The following is a 14,131-nucleotide window of genomic DNA, read 5'->3' as shown; positions in this document are numbered from 1 at the left end:
TTGAGCAAGAACAGAGATTAGACGGTATCACTTTTATCGATAAAATCCCAGTATCATCCTTGATCTTAGACAATTCCAGATGATACAATCCTAGAGCTACAAAGGCATGAAAATTACAGGGCCGTGCTAGTTCTAATCGGCTACGAGAGCTGAAAATTTTAGTCTTTCAGTCTTCATCACCGGCGGCCGCCTTGGAAGATCCGGCCTTTTTAGGGAGGAGGAGATTGTGGATGTTAGGCATCACACCGCCGCTCGCGATGGTGACTTCTCCCAACAGCTTAGAGAGCTCCTCGTCGTTCCTCACCGCGAGCTGGATGTGCCTGGGCACGATCCTGGTTTTCTTGTTATCTCTCGCGGCATTCCCAGCGAGCTCCAAGACCTAATCGCGTAGAAGGGATTTACCAAACACTTAGAACGCAAGATCAATTTGTGCATAGAGAAGAACAATTTCGACCAAGCACGGATCAAAAATACTCGCGATCCGGATGAGAAAACATAGGCGAGAAGAAGAAAATTTTGAAATTTGAAAGGGAAAAGGGAGGATACACACCTCGGCGGCGAGGTACTCGAGGACGGCGGCTAGGTAAACAGGGGCGCCCGCACCGACGCGCTCGGCGTATTTACCAGCCTTGAGGAATCGAGCGATTCTCCCGACGGGGAACTGGAGCCCGGCCTTGCTGCTCCTGGACGTGGCCTTCTTCGCCGCAGCGGAGCCGATCGCCTTCCCTCTTCCGGCCATAGCGGCGACGACGACGGTGGAGATTAGGGCTTCGAATTCACCGAGGGACAACCGAAGTCGAGGACGGGGGAAATCCCTTCGCTTCTGTTTTATAGGCTAGCGAAAGGACGGAGTCGACCAACGAAATACGAGCACACGGATCGCGATATTCGCCGTCGGATCGAAATAGTTTGAACGGTCGGATCGTCGAATCATGTCCGTTATCTACTGTTGTAAAAGGGGCTACGAATTATTAACTTAGCGACACGTATCGGATCGTTATGAATAATATGTATCGTATCGGTGTTTTTGGGTATTGTGTAACGGTTTGTTCTTAACGGATTTCGTTAGGGGAAGGGTTTCGATAAATATTTATTGCGGATACCTGGAAATTGATCATTATCTTCGTAAAGTCTCATAGTTTTCAATATTCTAAATAACACCCTTGATAAAGTTAAGAAATTTACACTTTTCTTGAGAACCAAGTCATGATCTTAAGCATCTTATTATGATCATTGAGATCCTCCAAACGTCATGATCATAATGGATCAAATCTTGCCTACAACGATAAAGTACTTCCATAGTTAATTAGAAAAAAAAAATGATAATTTTAATTAATATTATTGATTATTTCGGGAGTGATCGATCCGGTTTCACGAAAATTTTTCATCGGTCACTAAGATAAATCAGGAAGTACACGCGACGGTTAACTCAGACGTCCAATATCTTTTGATTGCGTTCCCCATTTGAAGAAAAATTCCTGTAAATACGTCGTAACTGGGAATCAAACCGTGGGTACCTGGGTGACAACCTGGATATCCTACCGCGCCACCATGCTCGGGAAAACTTCCGTGGGACCGGACCGATCACCCCAGGAATAGTTAATAAGACTAATTGAAATTATCATTTTTTTTCTTAGTTAATTAGATATCTATGGGTAAATAAAATACTTCCATAGTTAATTAGATATTTACAGGTCAATTCTAACTCCGACGCATTGTGGAATTAATTTCTTCTTGTAGGAAGACAATTTTGGAACATTGATCGTGGAGCAACAAGTTGTTCACACTTACAGATTTACCTTGATAGTCAGTAAAAATTTTTTATAAGGACGAACTAATGGATAGTTGGTTACCTTTAAGATTAGTCGGTTTAAATAACTGGACACCTAAATCACCGAGGAAAAAAAAAATCAAATCTCACCATGAAGATTAGGGATGATCTCAAAGATAGGAGAGGAATGTGTCAAATAAAGACAAATATATCAAGATACGCAGCGACCTCCTAGATAAGTAAGATATTTTTTTTCTCATAGGTAATGAATCCCACAAGAATTGATTCCTCGTCCAAATATGGTATACCATCATCCGAGTACCAACTACGCTATGTCCTTGGGGCATCTCAATCAAAGCTTCACTATGAGTGAGAGAGTGAGAGATTGCTCAAGAGAAGAGTGAAGAGCCAAGATTGCTTCGATTTTTAGATCATTGAAAATTCAAAGAAAATCTATTTATAGTGGTAAAGGGCAACTAAAGAACCACTATTAAAGCATGCTTCTCTTCGGTTTGAATTCAACATTTGAGAGATGCAATCCAAATTGAAAACCTCCCTCTCAACCTCCCTATCTGGTGAGTCCAAACAATGAGTTTCCAATCCATGAATTATGTCCATCGATTGGCAAATTTGGACTAGTTGCTAATCCTTTTAAGAGGTGCACTGCCAATCCAAAGCTCTGTTAGTCTAATTTATTTTGTAAGGTCGAATTTCCCCTTCCAATACAAATCACTTATTTAAGTTTGTGGATTACACTCATATATAGGCTAGTACCTTTTTTAGATTACAAATCAACTGAGTCTAAATCGACAACATGCATAAAGTTTTCTCCATTACTAAAGTCTTTTTTTTTTTTTTTTTTGAAGATGTCAATTGTTTATTCACTTGAAAAAATTAATTTTACCATGATATGCTAGCAAAATCTCTACTTGGAGGGGGCATGTTAAGTCAATGAATGTTCATATAATAAAAACTAAACATGACGATAAAAAAAATATATAAAAAAAAATAAAACTCAAGATGACGATAAAACTAAGATACTGGTTGCAATCAAAAGTAAAATATTTACTTCTATTCATGCCATATGAGCAAATTAACTTGCGTATGTGCTACATTATCATCTTATGCCAAACAGTCACCAATTATCCATAATAATATAACTCTCATCTTATAAGTTTCTCGTCTTTGGCAAAAAGATGATTCGTTCGCCCCGAACGTCCCCACCAACTCGTCCCTAGACCAATACGGAAGAGGTAAATCATGGATATAACTACTAGTCATTAGTGCAAGTAGCCAAGATATGGAGAAGGCTATGCTCTCTTCTTGTTTATATTGAACGTTTGTATGTTAATGAACTGAGAATAAGCATAATAAAAAAGAAAGATCAACTGATCATTCATACATAGTGTGAGTGACAAATTGTACATTGTTATTAGAGCGAGCCAAACCAAATATTAATCAGAATGCTATAAGTTGAAGTGTATCGAATCAGAATGTTTTAAGCAGAAGGTGAAGGGTTTCAACTTTCAAGCATGCAAATTTTACAACAAACCACTACAACTTGGAGAACAGGAGACTTTTAAATACAGAAATGAAATCTAAACAACAGAAATTCGCAAAAATTGGAATTCATTAGCAAGAAGAATTGATATCCTTCTACATCAGTAACATGATATACTAACATTATTTGGGGCTATAGTTGGAAAAGAATTGAATGGTAAAGCTTTATTAAGCATAAATTTTAACTTTCCTCTTCAGTTCAACTCTCCAAACATTTTTATAACTGCCTCGGTTCCAGATATACTACCTATTTCGTAAGACAAAGTATAGTTACCAGTAATCACCACAGGAACAATTACCGCATCTGAAATGGTGAAATCGGCTTGAATCTCGTACGACGATCTCCCTTTTTGTAAGCAAGGTAAAGAGCTTGATCACGGTATGACAATCGTTACAGATTCGATGACCTTGAACAATTTGCAGGGGAGTAAAATTTGTTGTGCTCATTAGCCCAAAAGCAATTGCTAGCTTCTCACTGTGGTAAGTAAGCATTCTTTGTTCATCCTCTGTCACATCAGGAAGCAAAGTTTTTTCATCAGGAATGTAACCTAATTTCACTATCTCATCCATCAGGGCATCTAGTTTCTCATAGATTTGGACCTTCTGCGGATGCAGTTTATCACCGAAAAGGAATTTGTGCTGCTGTTTCTTTATCTCGATCCAACTGCAAGCTTCACGAAGTCTAATGCCCTTGCTTTTCAAGGCATTGTGAACATTAGCAACCTCCTTTGTCCTCCCAGAACTATTATATATATTGAGAAGAACAATGTAATTACTTAATTTTTCAGGTTCCAAGCCAAAAAGTTTTTCTACAGCAAATTTGCCCAGTTCCAAGTTCTTGTGTACCCGACAAGCCGTCAACAATGCTGCCCACATGTTCCTTGTGGGGCTAAATGGAGCATTTTTTATCAAAGCGAAAGCTTCATCCAGTAATCCTTCTCGACCAAACAACTCAATCATACAAGCATAATGCATTGCTCGCGGGCTTCTCTTTGGGTCTTGACACATTGACTCAAAAATCTCTCTCCCCTTCTCAAACAAACCAGAATGGCTACATGCACCTAAGACAGCAAGATAGGTTACATGGTCGGGGACCATCCCATCCTTCGACATTCTCTCGTACATCTTAACAGCCTCATCTCCCATGCCATGGTTCCCATATCCACCTATCAGTGCATTCCAAGATATAAGGTTCTTCTGTGGCATTTTATCGAAAACATTCCTAGCATCTTCCATCCTGCCCCATTTACAGTACATATCAACCAAAGAAGTACTTGCCACTATATCTGACCGGAAACCATTCCGGATGAGACCTGCATGAGCTTGCTTTGCAAGTTCTACCGAGCCTAACCGAGCACATACTCTAAAGAAGATTGAGTAGGTAAATTGGTCCATCTTAACATTGGCACCTTGCATCTCATAGTACATATCCAAAGCCTCCTCACTGTATCCATGAAGAGCATAGCCCGCTATAATCGCGTTCCATGCAACAATTGTCTTCTCAGGCAACTCATCGAATATGCACTGAGCTTCTTCGATGCATCCGCATTTGCTATACATGTCAATGAGAGAACAGGCAACGAAGATATTGTCCGTAACTCCCAATTTGACAACACATGAATGCAATTGCATACCTGTAAGAGTGAAGCCCAGTCCAGTGGCTGCCCTTATGATGGTTGAAAAGATTCGCGGACTGGCATCCGATTCCTCTTCCCACAACAATAAGAACAGGTCAAATGCCTCCCCATAGGACCCCTCATCCACAAGACCGGATATCATGATGCTCCACGACACAAGGTTCCTCTCAGACATTTCATCAAACAGTCTTCGTGCATCCTTCATCATGCCACATTTCACATGCATGACAAGCAAACGGTTCCACATATACTGATCCATCTCAAAACCAGCATCGATCATATGCTGAAACACCGAATTCAACGCTCTGGTCGATTTCAGTCCGATACAGGCATTGATGAGAGCATCGTAGGTGCTGGCGTCAGCTGCGACGAGCCTGCGCTTCGATGTGTAGATCTCAAACAATTCTAGAGCTTCGCTATACATCTTGAGGAACGCCAGCTTCTCGATTTGACTGCACAATCCGGAAGCGTTGGCAGAATTCGACCCAGGGGCGGCATCCTCAACAACCGGTTTCTTCGGCCTCGGCTGTGGTTTCGGCCTCAGGCAATTCTCCTGAGAGGTCGAACACCTGACGACGGCACAAGATCGGATCTTCCCTGCGGAACACAGACCCAGACCGCCAAAAGGCTCGAGCTTTGCGCGTTTGGCGGTCTTGGCGTCGACCGACGAGCAGGAAAACCTCGACGCGTCGTGGTTTTGGATTCTGGGGAGGTCCGAGGTCAGGTTGCAGATGCCAGGGAGGTTAATTTCCATGGCCGGCGACAAATGGAGGCAGAAGAAGGTGCTAACGGCGAAGGATGAAGAGAAGGGGACGCATAGTCCCTTCTCATTTGATGCTTTGCTGCTGAAATCGAGCGATGGCGGAGTGGTCGAGGAGCATAGCGATGTCCGCCTTCTTTCGCTCGCGGATCTGAGGGTTTCAGCTGCTTTGCGTATCAATTGCTCTTAAACGTTATGTCGAAAGTAACACTGAAAATAACAGACACGATTCAAGTGTTACCAATTAAATCAGAAAAGTAATTAACTTATAATTTCATAAATTCCCATATAAAATTAAAATAATATATCTGATTTCATAAATTCCAGACTGAGATGACGGATTTTAATTGGTTAAATAAAAAAAAATAGATAATAAAAAGAATATAGTGGGTTAGTAGGGCTGTAAATCAAGTTAGTTATAAGTTTGATATTCGACTTTGACTTGATAAGAGTTTATTTATGTCCATTTAATATATATAAGATTAATTAAATAAATAATTTTAATAATTTGTTAAGCTAAATAAATAAAATTGAACATATATATGTTCAATTCGTTAATGTTCGTGAATAATATTCATGAACAACGTTCATGAATCATATTTATAAATTATATTTATTAGTAAATTTTTTTTTCAATATGTTAAATAAATAATAAAATAAAATAAATAAATTTAAATTATTAAGCTCAATAATCAATCAAACAACCAAAAATTTCAAACAATCAACAAATTTGAATTGAAAGCTCGATAACATCTAAACAAATAAAGCTCAAACTAAATTCAAGTTAAGTTTGAATTGAGAACTCGATAATATCTAAACGAACCGAGCTCAAGCTAAGTTTCAAACAAATTCAAATTTATAAAAAATAAACCAAGCCAAGTTTAAACAATCATTTTAAAATCTTAGTTCATTTTAAGTTCAGTTCAACTAAGTTAACTTATCAAATAAGGTTAAATATCCTAAAACTTGACTCGCTTAACTCGGCTCGATTTGACTCGACTTTTTTACAGCCAATGTTATAGAATCACAGCCTGCTATAAGATTAGTCTCTAATTGAACACGTCTAGTACCTTTTCAAATATCACACTATTTCATCTTTCCTGTTTATCCCTACTAATCTTCCAATTAGTTTCTAATTAATTAGAAATCTAATGAATCGACTAAACTTGTTCATATTCGGTGTAAGTTAGATATTTGATGGAGAGCTTTGTCGCTAAAAAGGAATATATATAAATATTATTTTTAAAAGAGTGTACTTTTTCCTTTGTTGGCATTATTATTTTCATAATGAAATTGCATATTCGCATAGTCTCTAATGCTGCATCAAGTGAGAGACTAATGCACGACGGAATTATGGAATTATTTATGGAATTATATTTTTGTCTAATTTAATCATTAATAATAAAAAACATATGGTTTATATGAAATTAATAGCAATAAAAATATATTATTCGTTTAAACATCATTACTCTATTTAAATATTAACAAAGAAATATATTATCCGTCGTTAGTTTAGAGACGGAATTTAAATTATGTCTCTAATATTTAAAATACAATGCTCATAATTAGTGACAGAATAAAATATTTTGTCGTTATATAGAGAGATGGAATTTAAGTTTTGTCTCTAAAATAACGACGGACATAAATGTTCATCGCTAATATCGGGATTTAGGGTTCGGCTCCAATCTCCAAAAATCTTCGCATTCTCGATCTCTTCGGCTCCGGCGATTCTCGATCTCTTCAGCGATATCTTCGGCGACCTTGCTCTCCTATCTCTGACTCCTCTCCTCCGGCGTACATGCCCTCTAATCCCCGGCATCCTCTCCTCTGATGATCATACAAGTATGATCTTCTCTCTTCCCTCTCCTATCGTTTTAAACCCTAATGGCGGTGATCTTGGCTGGTCGCGAGCTTGTGGCAGCGTGATCGGCTGCGACCTCGCGGCCACGAGCTTGGCCGGCCTTGAGCTTGTGGCAATGAGTTTGGTCGTCCCTAAGCTCACAATGCGAAATTAGCCAACCCTGAGTTCACTACCGTGAGTTTGGTTAGCCCTTAGTTTGCGACCGTGAGCTTAGTTGACACTGAACTTGCAGCCGCAAGTTTGGCCGGCCCTGGGATCCCTGTCATGAGCTTGGTTGGTCTTGAGCTCGTTGTCGCGAGCTTAGTTGGCCCTGAGCTCGCGGCTGTGAGCTTGGGCGACCCTTAGCTCGTGGTCGCGAGCTTGGTTGATCCTGCGCTCGCTACCAGGAACTTGGCGTGCTACTAGCTTGGTCGACAAGATCTGCCCCAGTCGTAATGCTAAAGCCTTGGCCACAAGGCCTCGACCAACTAGTTGGTTGCAAGGTATCATATAAAAACCAAAATACGATTCTAGATTATTTTAACCTATTTTGATAAGTTGTAGAATTTTAACCTAGTTTCATTACTTTGATTAAGCAACTTCTTGTATATAATTTTTTTTGTGTTCATGGAATACTTAGTTAATACATGAAATCACATGAGTAGTACCTCTCTTATGTTGATGGATGTATATGTTGGTGCAGCGAGCACCAGACGATCGAAAAAAAGTTCAAAGTTAAGGTTACTTGTTATCTAATAAGTGTGAATGAGCTTATAAAAAAGTCCTAAGTTATCTTAGGCAAAAGTCCTAATGTTGATACAGTCTGACCTGGATGTTGTTTTGCTGTTGACACTGATTTAAGTTTGTATCAGATATTTAACTCAGATTAATTACTAATCTAGGTTGACCTGGTTGACCTGATTGAGAAAGTCCTAACTGGGATGTTAGGCAGTTGGAAAGTCCTGGTGAGTGAAGCCAGGCGGGTTGGAAATCCTGGTGAGTGAAGCCAGGTGAAAACCCTAGTGAGTGAAGCTAGGTGCAAGTCCTGGTGAGTGAAGCCAGGCAAGGGAAAATCCAGATGGATCAAGGGTGATCGGACATCTGGTGTTGAAAAGTCCAAGAAGGAAGCTTGACATGCGAAGTCAGAGAGGGCTCGGTAGCTCGTTCTCTAGGACCAGATGAAGTCGGAGAGGGCTAGGGAGCTCGTTTCTCCGGACTAGGTCAGAGAGGGCTCGACCCGAGTCAAGAAGTCGGATCGGTCGGCACCGATCCGGTCTGGACACCGATCGGTCCGGCGACCGATCGTGAATCGTCGATGGCTCGGCGATCGATCGGCGCGACCGATCGAATCGATCGATGGCTCGGCGATTCGATCGATGCGACCGATCGAAATCGATCGAGTTCATCGTGATTTTACCGATTGGTGCGGAGACCGATCGAGGGTAAGCGCTGGGAAGAGCGACATCGATCGGTCTCGGGATCGATCAGATTAGTGCAGACCGATCAGAAGCTGTGCGCATTTGGAAAGAGCGACATCTGATCGGTCTGGGGACCGATCAGATTAGTTCCTGATCGGTCTGCCAGACCGATCAGCGATGATCCAGAAAGCGTGGATCGGTCTGCAGACCGACCCACGGTATTGTTTGTTTTGCATGCACTTTTTCTGATTGCCGTATTTGTTTTCACCCATCTGTTTTTAACCATCTGTTGTGAGTCTTTTTAGCTTGCAGGTTGCAGGTCACACTCTCATGGTTGAATTCAAATTAAGCTTCATTAAGAGAAGAAGACAAGTGCTCTTTTCACTGTGATTTGCTGCAACAGATGCATTTGAGGCATCAACGTTCACTGGCGAATCTGATTGCGATTGGGCTGCGCTCAGTTTGACCTCTACTTATTGGTTCGTATCCAGAGACGCCAGTGATTTCCATTGGCATGGGTTCAGAGAACCAGATGAGGAGGAGAGGTGATTGGCTACGCCTTGTTGGCAGCAGCGATTCTGCAGGCGGCGGTGATTCGAGCCAGTAAAGCAGAGAGACATAAGAAGGAAGAAGAGAGGTTCAGAAAGTGTGTTGTATTCTCTGTTTTTCTTTTCGATCAATCCTTTGAGAAAGCAAGTTGGTGAAGCTGTGAGCTCCTTGCTAAGAAGGTCGTTGTGCGCTCTCTGCTCTGTTTTTTTCTCCGCGTGGCTGTAAGCTCATCTGATTATTCTTCTCAGCCACTGTAAGTCTTGTGCTTAATTCTATAATCAACTGAGACTCTGTTGAGAGATTGCTCCACCGAGAAGGAGACATCTTTAGCCGGATTTTGTCTGGGGTGTGATCTACCGAAAGATCAAGGAGTCGTCCTCCTTACGGACACGCCGAGGAGTAGGGGCAAGTTATCCCCGAACCTCGTATATCCTTGTGTCTGCTGTGTGTGTTTTTCTTCCTTCGTTTTAGTTTTCAACTTCCGCTGTGCTAACAAGTTTTTCTTTAAGAAAGATTGTGTTTAAGTTTTTAAAGAGGCTATTCACCCCCCCTCTAGCCATCTAAGATCCCAACAAGTGGTATCAGAGCAAGGGGCTCTTTGATTCGGATTAACACCCAAAAGAGCAAACAAGGATGGCTATGAAGGAAGGCTTTAGCACAAATCGACCACCCTACTTCGAAGGAGCAGATTTTCAATATTGGAAGGGCCGCATGGAGTATTACCTCAAGACCGACATTGCCATGTGGTTCTCAGTCAAGGAAGGTTTCACACGACCAAAGGATGAAGAAGGTAAGGAACTCGATTCGTCAAGGTGGTCTACCGAACAACTCCGCAAAGCACAAGCCGATGCCAAGGCTATGGTCACCTTGCAATGTGGAATCGCCAAGGACCAACTCGTCAAGGTAGGTCCGTTCTCGAGTGCAAGAGACCTATGGAACAAACTCATCGAGCTCCAAGAGGGACCTATTCTTGAATCAGCTCCAAAATCTAACCATGAAGGACAATGAAACGGTAAGTGAACTTCATGGGAGATTCAAGGAGATCATCAACAGTCTACACTCTGTGGACGAACGAGTGGAGAATCACGATCTAGTAAGGTACGCTCTTAAATCTTTTCCTAGGAATGCCTTGTGGTCATCTATGGTAGATGCCTACAAGGTATCCAAGGATCTTTCCATTGTTAAACTAGATGAATTTTTCTGTGAGATGGAACTTCATGAGCTTGCTAACAAAGGTCAAAAAGAGAAGGGTATTAATTTATTTGCAGGACCAAAGAGCAAGGATGGAAGAAGGAAAAGAAGAAGGAAAAGGAGATTTCCTCATCCACCTCTTCCTCCGAATCCGATGATGAAAGTGGATCATCATCAAGTGAGATGGCGAACTTCGTAAGAAGGATTATGAGAAGAAGCCGAAGATACAAAGGAAAAGGTAAAACTAATGATCAAGATTTTGATAAATCTAATGTTATATGTTATGAGTGTAGCAAGAAAGGACACATTCGGAGCGAGTGTCCGAAATTAAAGAGGAAGGAGGAACGAGCCAAAAAGAAGGAGGAAAGAGTCAAGAAGAAGAAGGCTCTCGAGGCCACTTGGGATGAGTCCTCATCAAGCTCATCGGAGGAAGAAGAGAAGATGGAAAAGAGCACACGACAATTAGCACTCATGGCAAGGGAGGTTTCGGACTCCGGAAGTGAGGGAGTTTCGAGCGACGCTTCAACCGCGGCTTCATCATCGTCGGATGATGAAGAGGTAACCTCTTCTCATATAGAAAAGTGTTATAAGACTATCACTCACTTATCTACATTGCTTAAAAAGTCAAAAACAAAAAATAAATTGTTAAAAGAAGAAGTAAAAACCTTAAGGACCCTTAGGGAAGATGAGGTCGATGACCTACATCTAGAAGTCCTTGAGGATGAGAACAAGACTTTAAAGGGTGAGGTTGAGAAACTCAAGAAAATACTTGAGAAGTTCTCAACTAGCTCTAAGACTCTAGACATGATTCTAAATGCCCAAAGGGCAGTCTACAACAAGGCCGGGCTAGGGTATCAACCCAAGGAGTCGAGTTTCATTTTTCTAATGTCTAGAACTCAAAATAGTAGATCACATGTTTCTAGGGCTCATGGAACTAGGAAAGGTATGACCAAGGCATGAGTTCCTAGGTCTTTCGTTGTAGAAGCATTAGGTCCCAAGATTTGGGTACCTAAAACCTCTATCTTCCGTGTCTTGTAGGCATTGGTCGAGGGGGAGCATCTATCAACTTGGTTTGTTAATAGTGGATGCTCCAAGCACATGACCGGGGACAAATCACTGTTTACAACCATTCAAAACAAAAGTAGAGGTAATGTGTCTTTTGGTAATAATGGTAGCCTTAAGGTTGTAGGAGTTGGAGACATTCATATATCCGAATGTCTCCATATCAAGAATGTCATTCTAGTCAAGGGGATGACTTTTAATCTCCTAAATGTCAGTCAATTGTGTGATACGGGTTACACAATTGAATTTCATTCAAGTCAATGTTTGGTTAAACACATTGACACACTTGACACGGTACTAGTAGGCACAAGGGTTGATAATATTTATCAAGTATCGTTTAAAAGTGCTACTAATGCTTTGATTAAGTGTTTCATGTCGAAAGAAGAAGAGTCTTGGCTATGGCATAGAAGGTTGGCACATGTAAACATGAAGAACATCCGGAAGTTGGCCAACCAAGGATTAGTGCGAGACTTACCCAGCATCAAGTACCACAAGACCAAACTATGTGATGCATGTCAAAAGGGTAAGCAAACAAAAGTTGTTCATAAAGGTAAAAGCACGGTAAGTACATCTACTGCTTTAGATTTATTGCACATGGACCTATTTGATTGCAGTAGTGTAATATCATTGAATGGAAGTAGATATTGCTTGGTAATCGTTGATGATTTTACTAGATACACATGGACTTTCTTCTTGAAACATAAGGACCAAACTATAGATATTTTTATTTCTTTTTGTAGAAGAACTGAAAATGAAAAATCGACAACAATTAAAACCATTAGAAGTGATCATGGTGGGGAATTTCAAAATCATAGGTTTTTAGAGTTTTGTCAAGAAAAGGGATATAGGCATGAGTTCTCTACTCCAAGGACCCCACAACAAAATGGGGTTGTGGAGAGAAAGAACCGAGTCCTACAAGACACTACCGAGCTACTTATGGGCTGAAGCTGTGAATACAGCTTGCTATGTGCAAAATCGAGTTTTAATACATAGGTTTTTAGGAAAGACTCCCCATGAACTTTGGTTTGGGAAACCGCCTACAATTAAACATCTTAGGGTGTTTGGTTGTAAGGTGTTTATCTTGAACACCAAGGATCATCTTGGGAAGTTCACGGCTAAGGCTGATCAAGGGATACTGGTCGGGTACTCTCTTACCAGCAAAGCCTATCGAGTCTACAACAATAGGACTAAATTGATTGAAGAGTCCTCTGATGTAGCTTTTGAAGAAATCCCTAACTTAAATGATCAACCAAGGGATGTAGGAGAAATTCAATTTGAACTTAGAAATCTAAGTTTGAATGATCAAAATGAAGAACGAGTCGAAGTTGACTCTGATGTTGATGAGCAAAGGTAGCAAAGAACTCAATCTGATCCTTTGCCTGATATTGAGTCCTTGCCTGTGCCTAGTGAGACCATTCATGAGGCACCACCAACACCAAGACAAACTAGGATAGCCACTAGTCATCCCCAAGACCAAATTGTGGGTGACATCCAACAAGGGGTTAGGACTAGGTCATTCTTTAGAAATGAGTCTAATGAAGTCGCATTGATTTCAGAGATTGAACCAAAATTAGTTGATGAGGCATTGCACGATCCTGATTGGATTTTAGCTATGCAAGATGAGTTAGGTTAATTTGAAAGGAGCCAAGTGTGGGACTTAGTTCCTAGACCTAAGAAGACCACCATTATTAGAACTAAATGAGTCTTCAAAAATAAGTTAAACCAAAAGGGAGAAGTCGTAAGGAACAAGGCGAGACTCGTAGCCAAGGGCTATAGTCAAGTCGAAGGTCTCGATTATGATGAGACTTATGCTCCCATGGCACGATTAGAGTCCATTCGTTTAATGCTAGCTTTTGCTGCACATAGAGGTTTCAAGCTCTATCAAATGGATGTTAAATCGGCCTTCTTAAATGGTTTCATTAAAGAAGAGATCTATGTTGAACAACCACCGGGATTTGTGAATACCGAAGTTCCAAACCACGTATACAAGCTCAAGAAAGCTCTTTATGGGCTTAAACAAGCACCTCGAGCATGGTACGAAAGGTTGTCAACTTACCTATTAGAAAAGGGCTTTGTAAGAGGCCAGATAGACCCAACACTATTTCTGCGTAGAGATGGTGAAAATATTTTTGTAGCCCAAGTATATGTCGATGACATAATTTGTGGCTCAAATAACAAGGGCTATTTGAATGAATTCATTTCTCACATGGAAAGTGAGTTTGAGATGAGTCTAGTAGGAGAGTTGACATTCTTCCTCGGACTTGAAATCAAACAAACTCGAGATGGAATTTATGTCCATCAGACAAAATACACTCAAGAGATGCTTAGAAAATTCAATATGAG

The 14,131-nt window shown here is 40.8% G+C and overlaps 2 protein-coding genes across 2 annotated transcripts; both read right to left on the bottom strand.

Moving 5' to 3' along the window:
- Window positions 1–31: 31 nt before the first annotated feature.
- Window positions 32–822, bottom strand: LOC122046360 (protein H2A.7). The gene is made up of 2 exons (XM_042607014.1): window positions 551–822; window positions 32–379 (listed from the first exon to the last, which is right to left on the bottom strand). The coding sequence occupies exons 1-2, from the start codon at window positions 737–739 to the stop codon at window positions 167–169; spliced, it is 402 nt and encodes a 133-aa protein (XP_042462948.1). The 5' UTR covers window positions 740–822; the 3' UTR covers window positions 32–166.
- Window positions 823–3,383: 2,561 nt separating this feature from the next.
- LOC122046357 (pentatricopeptide repeat-containing protein At5g50390, chloroplastic-like) lies at window positions 3,384–5,914 on the bottom strand. Its single transcript, XM_042607012.1, has one exon. The coding sequence runs from the start codon at window positions 5,720–5,722 to the stop codon at window positions 3,602–3,604; it is 2,121 nt and encodes a 706-aa protein (XP_042462946.1). The 5' UTR covers window positions 5,723–5,914; the 3' UTR covers window positions 3,384–3,601.
- Window positions 5,915–14,131: the final 8,217 nt, after the last annotated feature.

Source organism: Zingiber officinale, chromosome 2B, assembly GCF_018446385.1.
Source record: "Zingiber officinale cultivar Zhangliang chromosome 2B, Zo_v1.1, whole genome shotgun sequence".
Taxonomy (NCBI): domain Eukaryota; kingdom Viridiplantae; phylum Streptophyta; class Magnoliopsida; order Zingiberales; family Zingiberaceae; genus Zingiber; species Zingiber officinale.
The sequence above is the reverse complement of the archived record's forward strand: the minus strand, read 5'-3'. Positions and strand labels throughout refer to the sequence as shown.